The sequence below is a fragment of the Cariama cristata genome, unplaced genomic scaffold (genome assembly GCF_000690535.1).
Source record: "Cariama cristata isolate BGI_N322 unplaced genomic scaffold, ASM69053v1 scaffold8683, whole genome shotgun sequence".
NCBI classification, from domain to species: Eukaryota; Metazoa; Chordata; class Aves; order Cariamiformes; family Cariamidae; genus Cariama; species Cariama cristata.
Genome location: NW_009606632.1, coordinates 14,985 through 28,237, shown reverse-complemented (window position 1 = coordinate 28,237; position 13,253 = coordinate 14,985). Strand labels below are relative to the sequence as shown.

General features: G+C 46.4%; 2 protein-coding genes across 2 annotated transcripts in view; one reads left to right on the top strand and one right to left on the bottom strand.

Annotated features, from left to right (window-relative positions):
* On the bottom strand, nucleotides 1–8,378 carry LOC104158712 (cathepsin E-A-like). Its single transcript, XM_009696430.1, has 9 exons — nucleotides 8,323–8,378; nucleotides 7,971–8,148; nucleotides 5,808–5,925; nucleotides 5,218–5,336; nucleotides 4,575–4,774; nucleotides 3,773–3,895; nucleotides 2,955–3,099; nucleotides 266–364; nucleotides 1–180 (listed from the first exon to the last, which is right to left on the bottom strand). The coding sequence occupies exons 1-9, from the start codon at nucleotides 8,376–8,378 to the stop codon at nucleotides 1–3; spliced, it is 1,218 nt and encodes a 405-aa protein (XP_009694732.1).
* Nucleotides 8,379–13,087: 4,709 nt separating this feature from the next.
* LRRC10 (leucine rich repeat containing 10) overlaps nucleotides 13,088–13,253 on the top strand; it is an 842-nt gene continuing 676 nt past the window's right edge. Inside the window, 1 exon segment of the mRNA XM_009696429.1 lies at nucleotides 13,088–13,253. This exon segment is cut by the window's right edge and continues 20 nt beyond it. Coding sequence (XP_009694731.1) covers nucleotides 13,088–13,253 — 166 coding nt within the window.

The window sequence follows — 13,253 nt, the reverse complement described above, 5'->3', positions numbered from 1 at the left end:
TCAGTAGTAATCCTTCGTATGAACAGCTTTTGCAAATCCCACTCTGTCATTCCCACGGTCAAAAATGCAGTAAAACGCAGACATAAAGACATCTCCTAAAATCCAGAGCGGGCCAGTACGAGTGGTGATGTCGAGAGACTGAAAGCCGCTCATGCAGAAGGTTTGGTCATCGATGGACTCCTGGAAGAGAAAGCGGGTGTCCTTGCCGCAGCCGGCTCCATCCCCACCTCGGGGAACGGGGAGCGGGGAGGCTGCGGGTCTGCACCTTGACGATGTACTGCTCTGCTGTCAGCTTGTACTCGTGGTGTCCGATCGTGAAGCTGATGTGAGGCAAGCTGGACAGTCTTCTGCAGTCTACGAGAAACTGTACACGATGCACCGATTGAGATGGGATCGGTTTGCCCTTTTTTTAAGTATTGCCCTTTGAATTCAAGACTTTCGCGGCAGGTAATAGTGAATTTACTACAGAGAAATGGCATCAGGCTGACTTATGGACCAAGACTGCCCTCCGGCTTTTCCAGCTCCTGTGCTGGGTCAAACCAGCCTGGCAGCCCAGACCACCGCACCAAAGCCCCTAGGGACCCAGGGTTGATGAAAATCCTTGTGAGCCCCAAAAGGAACAAGGTGAAGGGGGACTCTGACATCCCCCCGTACAACTCAGAAGCAAAACTGAGTGTGTGAGCCCCAGCGAACGCGTATTAGCAAAGTTTGATGAGCAAAAGTCCTCCGATGCTCTGGTCTGGGCTGGGTGGAGGGAGCACCCTACGGCCACAGCTCACCCCACTCCCTCCCGTAACATCATCATTTTAGGGGGAAAAAAAAAAAAAGCCAGTGAGGAATACAGCACTTTATACTTATACCCTGCCCTGGGCTGGGATTTAAAAAGCAGAAGGAGCAAATTCTGGCATGGCCATTCATTTCCATAAATAATACATTTACTTACAGTAACACAGGAGATCATTTCCTGGCCTTTCTAGTTATTTCGTGAAACAACTGGCGTGTTAAAGGGCACTGCAGAATGCTCCAAGCCCCAGAGGGATCTTTGCTGTAAACTGTAGTGTTTAAAGTCATTCTTTTAGAGGCTTCCTAGAAGGAAGAATCTACTTTTTGTTGTTGTTAAATCTGCTTTATGAAAACATAGCCCTAAATCTTGTGGATACTTAGCAGGTGTGATACCATTAGAACAAAATAAACCACAGGATACAGAGGACAAGGGTAAAAAAGCCAGTATAATGGTTTGTTGGATATGAGAAGCAAGACATCATTCATTTATGTAGCTAGCATGGCTAGTATGGCCAGAACAAATTAATCCTTGCTGGAAAGAGATAAAAGTTCTGGTAAAAATCACTGATGGATGTACTCATATTGGGATAAATTTGAGCCAACATACTCAGCCTGTCTGTGGTTGCTACAAAAACAGTCATAGAAAGTCTTATTTTCAGGATGCTTTTTCGCAGAATCTGAGACGCGGGCTGAGAGTTCTTACGTCAGCATCGAAGTATATAAACTTATACTGCAACGACCTAGTCCTTGTTGATATTATGCTTACATAAGTATATTGGAAATACATATTTTATCTACATCCATTAGTATGTACCATTATAAAACCAACTTGTTATCAAAGAATACTGTTTAACACGTATCTGAAAAATTGAATAAAAACAAAATTTGAAGTTTAATTGAGAAAGAATCAGAAGCCTCAGGAGTTACGCAGATGCCACTCCAGGCCCTCCTTTTATAAAAGGAGGCAGATTAAAAGTCCACTTTGGTCTCTGATCGTTGCCCAGTGCACTGGGCAACCGTAACGCTCTTAATTTTCTTCTCAGTGCAGTTTTGGGTCAGGATCAAGACAACTGCGAAGTTAACCAAAGCCGTACGCGGCAGCTTTACTTGGGGCACTGGAGCGGTGGTGACCTGGTCGTTACCGGTGGGAGTCAGCCAAGGGCCAGCAATGAGTCACAGTAAAAACATTGGAGGCGGGTGGGTTTAGCTGTCTCAGGCTTGTTATCTCAGTGCTTTAGACGTTACAAGGGTTCGGTCATGACATCTGACAATTGCCAGCGGGGAGATGCGAAGGGCAGCCCAGAGACCCGGCCAGTGGGCAAGGCGGTGGGAAAGCCTAACCTACCTCGAGCAACTTCAGCTCACGCAAGCCCCCCCCAGGGAGGTGTGGGCAGCTGGGGACCATAGGTGTGGGGCCAGAGAGACCATGAAGTGCTACATCAAAGCTGTTTTGGCCCACTGGAGGAGGTGAAGGTGCTCCTCGGAGGGCAGGCAGGGATGGGAAGGAGTGGTGGGAGCATCAGCAAGGCGGATGCAGGAGAGAGCAACAGGGAAGAGAGGAAAATCAGTGAGGAGACAGAGGAATAAGGTTCAGGAGGAAGAATAAGAGACAGCGAGGTCTGTCCCGCACCCCACGGCTCGTCTGCCAGGAGCCAGCGTTGTGGGCGACATCGCTGTGCATCCCTCCTGGGAGCCCTGGCACGACATCGCCTGCTGACAGTGAGAGGTCCAGCCAGTGGAGCCATTGCGGGGCCATAATTAAAATACCTTTCCCTTTCCGTCTGACGCTGACAGGGCTGGCCATCAGCACCAGACCCTCCTGGCTCGGGGGAGCCAACGGCTACAGCTGGGGACATTGAAAATCCTCTGATTTTCCAAAAGAAAATTATCTCTGATGTAGAGTAGAGATCGATTCCTCAAACAGAGAGCCTCGTTATTTCCTCACACACCGGTACTGACAAGTATGGGAGAGGAGGTGGACGTTTGGGAGGAGGGCTGGAGTAGCAAGGCAGATGCGTCAAAACCAGCTTGGCTCCGGGTTCAGTGCTGTTCTGGAAACAAGGCTTTTGCTGACACCTTTCTGAGCAATTATTTGGGTATTTTCCCACCCTATAAGCTCTTTGCACCAAATACCGGTTTCTCTTCCTCTCTTCTGGCTGTACAGTTCTTACCTCTCCAACATGGGACGGACTTGCCCCAATATACCCCTGTAATCGCCTGATTTGTGAAGAGGGGCCGGTGATAAGAGAAGTGCCTGAGTCAACAATGGCTTCGCAGCCGCGGGAGCAAAATGCCACCCGGCCCTGGATTTTTATACTGCAAGCAAAAAAAAAAAAAGTATCTTTAAGCAAATGGCATATACACCGTGACTGAAGCAGCGCATTATTGCTGGCTAAAGTACCAGAGTAGGGATTGGAGTTAAAACTAGCTGCCAAGCTTTGCCAGTCTTTTAAGACAAGAATGTCTTTAGAAGACAAGAAAGTAATAAAAGGAAACTGCATGAGGAAGATGCAGGGACTCCTACAGCCGTAATCATTTGCCACCTGCTAATGAATTTGTCTTCACCCACAGGTATGTGTCCTCATCGATTTACGCAGCATGCTGGAGGAGGAACGAAGGGACGCTGACTGCTTTGACCAAGGTTAACAGGAAAGATGAGAGCAGGACCCAGAGCTGGATTCAGTTCCTGGGTGCCTTAATCGCTTAACTGAATAGTCTACCAAGAGTCAACTTGACCACTGGTGTGTGTCATACTAAAACATATTAACATGCTTTCCCAGAAACCAGCTACCCATGTCATGGCAGATTTAGAGAGCTAATAAACCCCGGGTTCATCCTGGCGAACCCCCTCTTTGAGAGGCACAAGGGTAAAACACTGCAGCTGAGTCCTCCTGCATCTGTATCACCAGGTGTCTCTGTGGGTTTTACCTGGGGAGGTGAATCCCACCAGGTATTTCATTCATACATACCCACATGCATACATACATACTTGTTCAGGTGTATTTGCCAGTAGCTTTTCTCGGTGACTGGGACCCAGTGGATTGAACCTTTGTAGCGAGAATGGTCTATCCCCCCCAGGATCAACTCACCACCGTTCTCGGTGTCATCTCCTCTGAAAGCAGAAGACAGGTGAACACAGACATGGGAGCGTGCCAGCGTGCACCGATGAGATTACACTTAAAAAGCAAAAGACAAACCACAGCTCTCTCTAAATGCAGACATGGATGGCTGAAAGGGATTATTTCTAAATTATAACTGCATACGTCCCAACTCGGAGCCTCCAAACAACCTCTGAGAAGACTTGCTGTAGGCTGCTGAGGGCCAAGATAGGCGTCAGGAGCAGGCTGCGCCAGTTGCTACTCTCACCTCAGAATAAACCCTAGATAAATCGGTGGAGTTACAGCTCGGTCCAGACGAGGGAACAACATTTCTGTTCTTAAATGTGGCTACTTGGGCGTAGCACGGCTTTTCTGGTCATCTCCACGGGCCAGAGGAAACCTCTGGCAACTCAGTCATGGTGAGTCTGAGCTGGGAGATTTTCTTTTGTTTATGACTAGCCTCAACAAAAATAACTCTCTGTCCAAAAATTCATGGTCCTCCCCATAACATTTTTCCTTTTCACTCCATATTTTTCAGTATCAAATTGAAAAAAAAACAAACCACCACCAAAAAAACAGGAAATGGGGGAAATTATTTTCTACAGTTGAAGCTTTGTACAGATGCATGGGTGTCTCTATCAACAATTAAACCAGTTTTACTTCTTTTTTGGCCGTGTCACTTTAAAGACTGACCTTTTCAGATAGAAAGAGAAGACTGGCTCCTCTACCAGCTGCTGGTTCATGATGCTGTCAAACACGGGCAGAGCATTGCCCACTGCTAAGGAGGGGTAGCCCAAGCCCAGGATGCCATCAAAGTGGGCAAGGGCAAAGGTTATTCCTGGCTCAAACACGGACTCGCCAAAGTCTTGTCCCTTGATGGAGATGTTACTTATCTGATCGGTACAAGAAAAAAAAACAACTGAAAGCAAAACCACCATCAATTACAATAAATTAGCCACATTTCAGATCCATATCAATGGATTAATTCAGTTTATAAAGCCTGGATATCCTTGTGTGACGTGCATCAATATAGCAGGTGCCCATTTGGCAGGTAGGCTGCACCAATTCCTTTTAATGCCTTCATTCTGTGGCCGTTTGTTCAAAAACCCAGGACAGGACCCAAGGAAACAAGCAGAAATGAAACATAAAGTCCTAGGGATTTTTCTCGGTAGCCCAAAGCTGGAGCAGCACCAACACCTCTCAGCACCCGGCTTGGTGAGACCTCACCCTGCCCTTGCCAAAACCAGGCAGGGGGTTTCCAGGGCAAGGCCAGGATCTGAACCGCCCTGAAAACAGTTGACCTGGATGCTGATGCCCGTTTTAGGTGGATGCTCACCTGCAGCGTGTCTTTGCCAGCAATGCCCAGAAGCTGTCCTGTGCCGTACTGCAAGGAGAAGGCTTCACCTCTGTGCTCATACGAATTTGACAGAAAGGACTTAAATTTCTCGTGCACCCCTACACAAAACAAATGACATCTGTGCACCAAGGGGAGGTCCCAGCAATGCACCCGCTCCCCGATGCAGAACCAGGTGAAATGTAGGAGAGCCGGCTTTTTGTTTGTCTTACGAGGAAGGTGTCGATGGAGGTGCCCGTTCCCCTGCAGGCACCCCTGTTTTTCTGTACCTCGGAGGTTATTTTGGGTTTTAAAGACAAATTAAAACAAAAATAGGTATTTCTGCTGCTATTGGTAGCTCTCCCAGGTTTATTTTCATGCCTTTTACACCAGGAACCTCGTGGTGCCCAGAGACCCTTGGCTGCGGGGCAGCACAGAGGGGCAGAGATGGGGGGGCAAGTCGGAGAGCAGCCCTTGGGGGTGCCCCAAATCCTCCCTTCCCAAATCCCTGCTGCAGGCGAGCTCCCTGGGAAAGGAGAAGTGGCCAAGGTACCCGAGATACGAGGAGCATAAGGCAGAGCAACGTTTCTTACTGCACGCTTCGCTGATGCAATAAGCGGAAGGGACCCAAAAATTGGAGGAGCCGGTGTCAAACACGACGGTGAACCTCTGGGGTGGCGTGCCGACACTCACAACTCCGTAGTACTGCGCCTGGGGGAGGAACAACCCCGTCAGCCAAAGGTCAGGCAAAGGCGGACCTGGGAGCATCACGCAACGTTTTCTCAGAGGTTTCGGGGCAATTTCATTTAAATGTAAATGCACGCCACAGGGAAGCGGGTCTGGCCCCACGAGTGGCTACGGGCAGCAGATTTCACTCCAGTTGCATGCGTAACAGTGTGGCATTTTTAAAGCCTTTCAAGCAAACATTCAGTTGGGTTCCCCTTGAAGTCAACAAGCCCTCTTGCACCAGCTTCAGTGGTGGCAAGGACAACCCCAAGACAAAGCTCCCGCACAACCACGCAGGCTTTCAGGCAGCTCCTTACTGATATCAGTAGGAAATGAGTGATGCAAAACCTGCCCAACCCACCTCCACCGGTGTCAGAGGGCTCTGACCGGCGGCACAAATGCTGTCACGTGCGGCTGGGCTTTTTCCTTTGCAATGAGCAGCTATTAGCAAGTCAAAAAATGAATTCTGTTGCACAGACTATACCTGATGTACTGAACAAAGTTCATCCGGTGCATAAAGAAACCACGGCCCATTCCTGGATACCAATTGAGGCTAGAGATAATCTGTGAACACGTGAATGCTGGAGCGAGGAGCTTATCCACATCCCAAACGCAAGTGTCTAAGTGCCCCTATCTGGCCCTGGAAGAGCACTTCAGCATTAAGAGACCTATTTTTAGGAAGAAGCATTTCTGGAATTCAAACGCAGATAGAAAAGCAATAGCCAGTGCCAAGCCTTTTGTAGCAATACAAATATTTGAATATGTATCTTCAAGTGCATACTTGTTAATTAATAAACTGAATATAGTTTCTGACCCCAGAGTTTACGGTCTGAATGAGATAATCACGAAGAGGCAAGCAAGCACGCCATATAAGAGAATATCCAGCTATACAGCAGGATTTTATTCCTTCCTGTATTAAACAAACCTTTATCCATTAATCTGTAAAGTGAGGCATCTCTAAGACATGTTCATCCAAAAAAAAAAGAAAAAAACCGACTACAAACACACTGCACTGAAACCTCTGCAAAAGCGTTCCTGGTGCTAGCTGGATATGCTGGGGAAGTGAGTTCTGTTTTGTCTTTTTGAGATTTATTCCTGTTTGATAAGCTTTAAAGCAGGCTGAAAAGTTTCAGTCTCCTTTGTTCTTCTTCACACCCATCTCTAGCTCATCTTGACATATTTCTTTATGGCCCTCAAGTTGTCAGGAAGTTCTTGCTGAATTAATTTGGCTTTCCCGTCCCTTCCCTGTTCAGACGCAGCCTCCGCAACATTTCTGCAACTTAGCTTTCCTTCAGATAAGCCTAACAGGAGAACCAAATAAAACAGAAAACAGAGACCATCCAAATGGACAAAAAGCTAAACCCAGGAGAGAGAGTTTACAAAACAGATGACCTGCTGACTTGCCTGTCTGGGATCCAATGAAACTCATATTTTTCCTTTTTCAGTTTAGACGATAAATTCAGCCAGGTTAGTGTAAGACCCAGGTCAGTCTCCAATATTTAATACACATTAAGCTTAAGAGATAAAAGCAGAAAAATAAAAACTCTACTTGGGTCTTTGTTATCACTGATTTATGACTCCACGTGATAACAAATAAATGAGATTTGGGGGATTTTTTTATAACATGCAAACATCCAAGTTTCTGATAAATAGAATACAGCTAAATGATCAGATTCTGCTACTAAAAACCCAATCCTGAACCAAGACTGATACAGGCAAACCCCCCACGTTTGTCTGGAGACCCAACCAAGTCCAACACAGATCTATACAAACACAAACCTTGTCCCAGGACTACCACTACGCTACATCAGCTTTCTACCCGGGTCCCATGCTAACCTAGATCAATACACGCTTTATTTTGCAGACTGGTAAACTAACTTTTTATGATCTAAGATTTAGAGCGTAGAGCAACAAGCCATCTCAAGCCCTATAATTTCATTGAGAGACTAGATTTGAAATGCGCTGGGAAGAAAATCTGCCTTCAAGAGAACAATGAGTCCTTATGACTGCGTTACCAAAACTGTACTTACATTCATGTAATCATACAGCCTTTCTGAAGTGGTTCCTACTGACAAAGCAATATCTGCAGGGAAGCAATGCAGGTACCTCCGGGCAAAAATGTCGGGGTGGTGATTCCTCCAAAATTCCTCTAATTCTCCCTTTTCCTTCAGCTGTCTCTTGATAGATTTGAATCGAACGAGGGGGATTCTACGCCAATAAAATAAACACACAAAAATTAACTGGTTCTCCTTTCTAGAGCTCTCACACACTCTTTTTTTTAAAAATTTGTTTCATTTTTGGGACCTCGGGTAGCAATAAGCACAGCTCACCCCGGGGAGCCAGCTGAGACACAGGCCAGCGATGCTAGACATGTTTTCTTACCGTTCCACGGCCACAGTGAATGGGATGGAAACCACAGCCAACAGTATCACCCTCATGGCTCCAAGCAGTTCAGAGTCTGATGACACTCATTTACTCAGAATTCCCTTTTTTATACCCCGTTGTCAGCAGAGGGCTGTTCGCCAGGTCAATCAATCACTGGAGGTCAGTGCTTTGGCAGAAAACCGAATAATTTGCCCTCAGAGTAACCACGGGATTGTGCAAATAGTGGTATCCAGTGGCACTACTAAGGCACAGATAACCAGGGCACAGTCTGGACCAAACAGACATTTTACTAACCATCCTTAATGTCTTTTACATAAATATAATACCTGGGGTGAGCTTGGGGCCCGTTCGCATGGGAAAGAGGAGGTGGTTCAAGGACTTGCCTGGTTCTCTGCGAGTAAGCTGCTTTGCAAGCTTGTTTTAGTGACAAGTGGCCCAGAAGTGTCCAAGGCAGAGAAAGAGGACACGATATATAACCATTTCCCTTTTACATGGAGACATTTCAGCAGGGCTGAGTAGGCAGGCATTTGACAGGGTTGTGACAAGTCATCCCCTAACGACTGAAGTTTAATTTCCTATTTATGGGAGAGCTCCGGTCTGAATATAAATGTGATTGCCATCCCAAAAAATGGGTCTTAAAAGTTGAAAACATGACAGGCTGCAACATACCGTAATAAACAGCCAGCGGTCTTGTACACATTTCAGCAAGACATTTGGAAGTGCTCGCTTGGATTTATTTTCCTGCGAGTTTGCTGAGGTTAGAGGTTCCCATCCCTGCCTGACACTTAGGTTCAAGTCAAGCTGGCAGAAAAACAATGGTGTCAAAAAGAGACTCTGATCTGACAGAGAGCAACCCCAAACCCATTAGCTGCCTGCGAGGAAGCTCAGCACTGAGTCTGCAATTTACTTACGAGACTTTTTGAATCTTCCCTCTGCAGGAGAAAGTGCAGTGAGCAATTACATATTGCAGCCTAGCATACATTAAAGCTAAATTTGAATAATTAGCCATTTTTTATTCAAAAGACTGCGCTAGGATGCTGCGAAAAGAGCAATGACAATTTTTCCCCAGCAATACACCACTTATTTAAAATAAACTGCTCACGAACTGGAAGTAAGCCCCCCAAAAGAGAGCAGATGTGTGACAGCGCATAGCAAAGAGTGAAAGTCAAGAGCACGGAGGAGGCAGGAGTCATCATCTGCTCTAGCGACAATGCTCCAGTCACGAAAAAACACCAGAAAAAACCAAACACACAGCATTTGTGAGCAAAGGAGGGGTCTAAATGCTTGTCACAGACTTCAAATAAATGTAAAGGAAATCATTACCAGCATGTACTAAAGAAATTCTTAAAAATTGTTCCTTTAAGTCTCTTCCTTTGCTATGTCAGGCTGACAAAGGGGAGGCACGAGAGCCTTAAAATCAATGAATTTAGAGCTCTACTCCTTAGTCCCCTAGATTTTGAAATACATGTTTTGCTTTTTCAAACTTACGTCCAAAATTGCAAGGGCTGCACAAACTCAGCCAAGGCTGAGCCTGGTGTCATCACACAGCTGTGGGCAGAGCTTCGGATCTGAAAAAGCACCAGCATCTCTATTCTAATATTTTCCTTCAAAAAACAATAAAATCTCAATAATGCAGCTTTTATATTGATTTCCATTGTATTGTGGGGTTTGGGTTTTTTTGAATTATCTAGCTCTGAGCAGTGTTCCTCATTTCTTCTGGATTCAGAGGTTTTACACAAGTTCTCAGCAAGCAACCGTGTTTTCTGTCCCGCAGCCGTCCCAGCCACCGAGCTGCAGGAGCTGGGTGCTGGAAATGAGAACGGTGAGCAATAGACGTGGTCATTTGTGAACTTTCAGAAAGCAAAGGCATTTCTGAAGGAGCCTACACGTGCCACCTGATGCACAGCAGAGCCGCTGTCATGGCCCCTGGTAGGGCAGCGTCGCTTTGACAAGAGCAAGACAACGTCTCTGCTGAGCGCCTTTATCGCTTGAACTTTTCCTCAAATGCCACGAATGCTTCTGGGAAGTCATTAATGCTCGCGTTGGAAGGCAGCAGGATAACTTAATGAAGACGCAAAGTGGCTTTCAAAACACCGCCCTGGGTCTGCTGAGGGGACTGCCTTTGCCTTAGAGCCTCCACTGCGTCGCTGATTCTCAGAAAGATCAAGATTGTTCATTTTACTGCAAATGTAGCCCTTTACTATCCCACCACACAAAGGTGTTTTTTTTTCCCCAAATACTCTGATCTCACAATGTGTTCCAAGCAGACATCCATTTAGCCAACAGAGGTACAAAATGCAGCAACAAAAGGTCATCGTGACTTTTTTTTGATAAGCTGGAATAATGATTAAACTACAATGCAGAGGCTCCCTAAGAAATAGTTGTCTGCAGCTTAAAAGTTTCATTAAGTAGAAATAATTCAAGTAGAAAAAAAATCTGTATGTATCTATGTCTACAGACATAAGGTATATTGTGAAGTTATTTCTCTCCCTATGGATTATTAAGAAAAATATGCCTAAACTATATTATGAATATACTCTTACCTAGGCTTTTATGTTGTTCTGATCAGCAGGATAGCTGAAGAGATTTGTCTAAGGGACATGTCTTTGCCGTGGATCTAAATTCATTATTATTTATGCCAAATGCATTTTTTTTTTCCTCACCTGTAGCCCTAACAGTGCCTTAACAGGGCAGGGAGCCTTGCATTTAGAAGGTGCCACAGCTGCTTAGAAATGGAAACAAATACAAAAAACCTGCTGAGGGCCACGGGAATATTTTCTTAAAAGTCAGATCACATTCCAGGGTAACTGCTTGGAAAAGGATGCCCTGCGAAATCCAGGAATGAGACGTTCCCCACAGCGGTCCTCTGACACGGTGCGTAGCGTTAAAGCTGTAAAGAAGAGGCTACTCCGAGATGCTCACTCAGGGCGAACTGGCTCTTGCTGCTGGGATGCTACGCCCAGCACGCCCCACCTTCTGTCACGAGAGAGAGTCTTTTCAGCACCTCTCTTCCACAGCAGGGCCACAGATGACTGCGACGTATCTTTGTTCTCCAGCCTCGGTACTCTGCCCAGCTTCTCATGGCACTCGGGTCGCAGCACTCGCTGTTCTCCATCCTGCTGCAATACTGGTTCCCAGATGCCTTCTCCGTTGCTCTCCTTCCCCAGGAAACCCTCCATACATTTCATAGCACCACTGCTCCATGGCACAGCCACCCATCTTTCCAGGAAAACAGTAGTAAACATCCTATAACCTGTACTCGATTGATAGCTGAGAGCTGCTTTACGTTGGAAAGCAAGTGATAGTAGAGACCTCTTCATTACCAGATTTGACCGGAGATCCAGAGGCTGCCCTGTTTGATATTGCCTTTTTCTCAATCTTCTGTTTGCTCTGCCTTTTGTTTTTCCAAGAATACATGGCTCTCGGCCATCACGTATTTCGGTTTTGTAGCACCTAATGCCCAGAAACAGACTGCAGATTGTTTGAAGAAAGTATCCTCCCTAAGTTATGGTAAGTGTGGAAAATGACAGCAATGAGCTGTAGGGATCAAAGTAGAGAGCCAGCTGCCGGAAAGGCTATTTCACCTTAAAACACTCTGTCAGCTTTCACACCCAAAGATGATGGTAGAGCCATGGCCAACACACAGGTAGGACAATCCCCAAGAAAGCTTAAACCAGCAGCAGCTCAAGAAGTCAAAGTATGCAGAGGTGCCTACGCATGGGAAGGCTGCTCCTAGAAATCAGAGGTGCTCCTGACCTGAACAGCAGTGGGTCTTGCCGAGAGAAGGAGGGGAACAGTTTACACCATCACATCTACATAGTCATAATTTTTAACATCGTATTTATCTCGCTCGCAACAAGTGAGAATCTTGATGGAATTAAATTCATGGCAGTTTCTTGACAGGTTTTAGTACGGAGACAGGAACCGCAGTAGCACAGTCGGAAGGCGGCTGGAGAACAGCCTTGGCAGGTTGTGATAATGAGCGTAGTAAACGGGGATTCAGACAAGAAGGAAAACATAATGTAATGAAAAAGGCCCTACACAGTCAGGAGTGCCAGAGGCTATAGTAAACACCGTTAAATTAGGAACATAAATAGTAGAACAGCTCAAGATAGCAGTTTGCCAAGTATTTGTGTTAAAGCTTTAAGATAAGCGCTCAGTGGCAAGTTACACTATGAAATTATGTATTTGGCACCTTGCAAAGTAAATCCCTAAAAGTGCCACTCGTCTGGGAAGTCAGTCAAGTCTTGACAGGTATTTTAAACAAAGGTTTGATTACATCCGACATTTCCGCTGAAAGTTTCATGAAAGCTAAACATCTAACTTTAAAAATTTGGTCTTCGGTGGTGTTTACTTTCCTGAGCCAATCCCTACAGCCAGCACCCGCTGCACAGCCAGCACAGCCGGAGCGAGAGGTGAGGGGCTGGGGCATTGGGGTGATGGTTTGGGGCAAAATCCGAGAACATTTGTAGTGTGCAGGAAGAGGCAAGAAGGAATGTTTGCGGGGAGGGGAGAGCGGGACTGTGGGCGAGAGAGGGAGACCTGCGCTCTGAGTCGTTCTGTCCATAATCCCCGTCACCAAACACTCATTCAGTTATCAGAAACATTTCAGAGCCCTTGAGATTAATCGCTGGTGCCATGTAAACAGAGCCTTATATTGGGACGACAGAGTTATCGGCAGGCCAGTGCACAGCCGGGGAAGACTAAGGCGGGCCCCTGTCCCTTGCAGTCCCGGCCATCCCCAAAGAAAGAAAGTCCTGGGATGGGCAACAGTCTGAAAGCCATAGTTGCTTTTGTGCCTTCTGACGAGTGCCAGAAGTACCTCCTGGAAGACCTAGAAGAGATGCCAGTGGATAAAATGGTGGATCTGAGCGGCAGGCAGCTGAGGCGGCTGCCTCTGCACATTTGCTCTTTTAGGGAACTGGTCA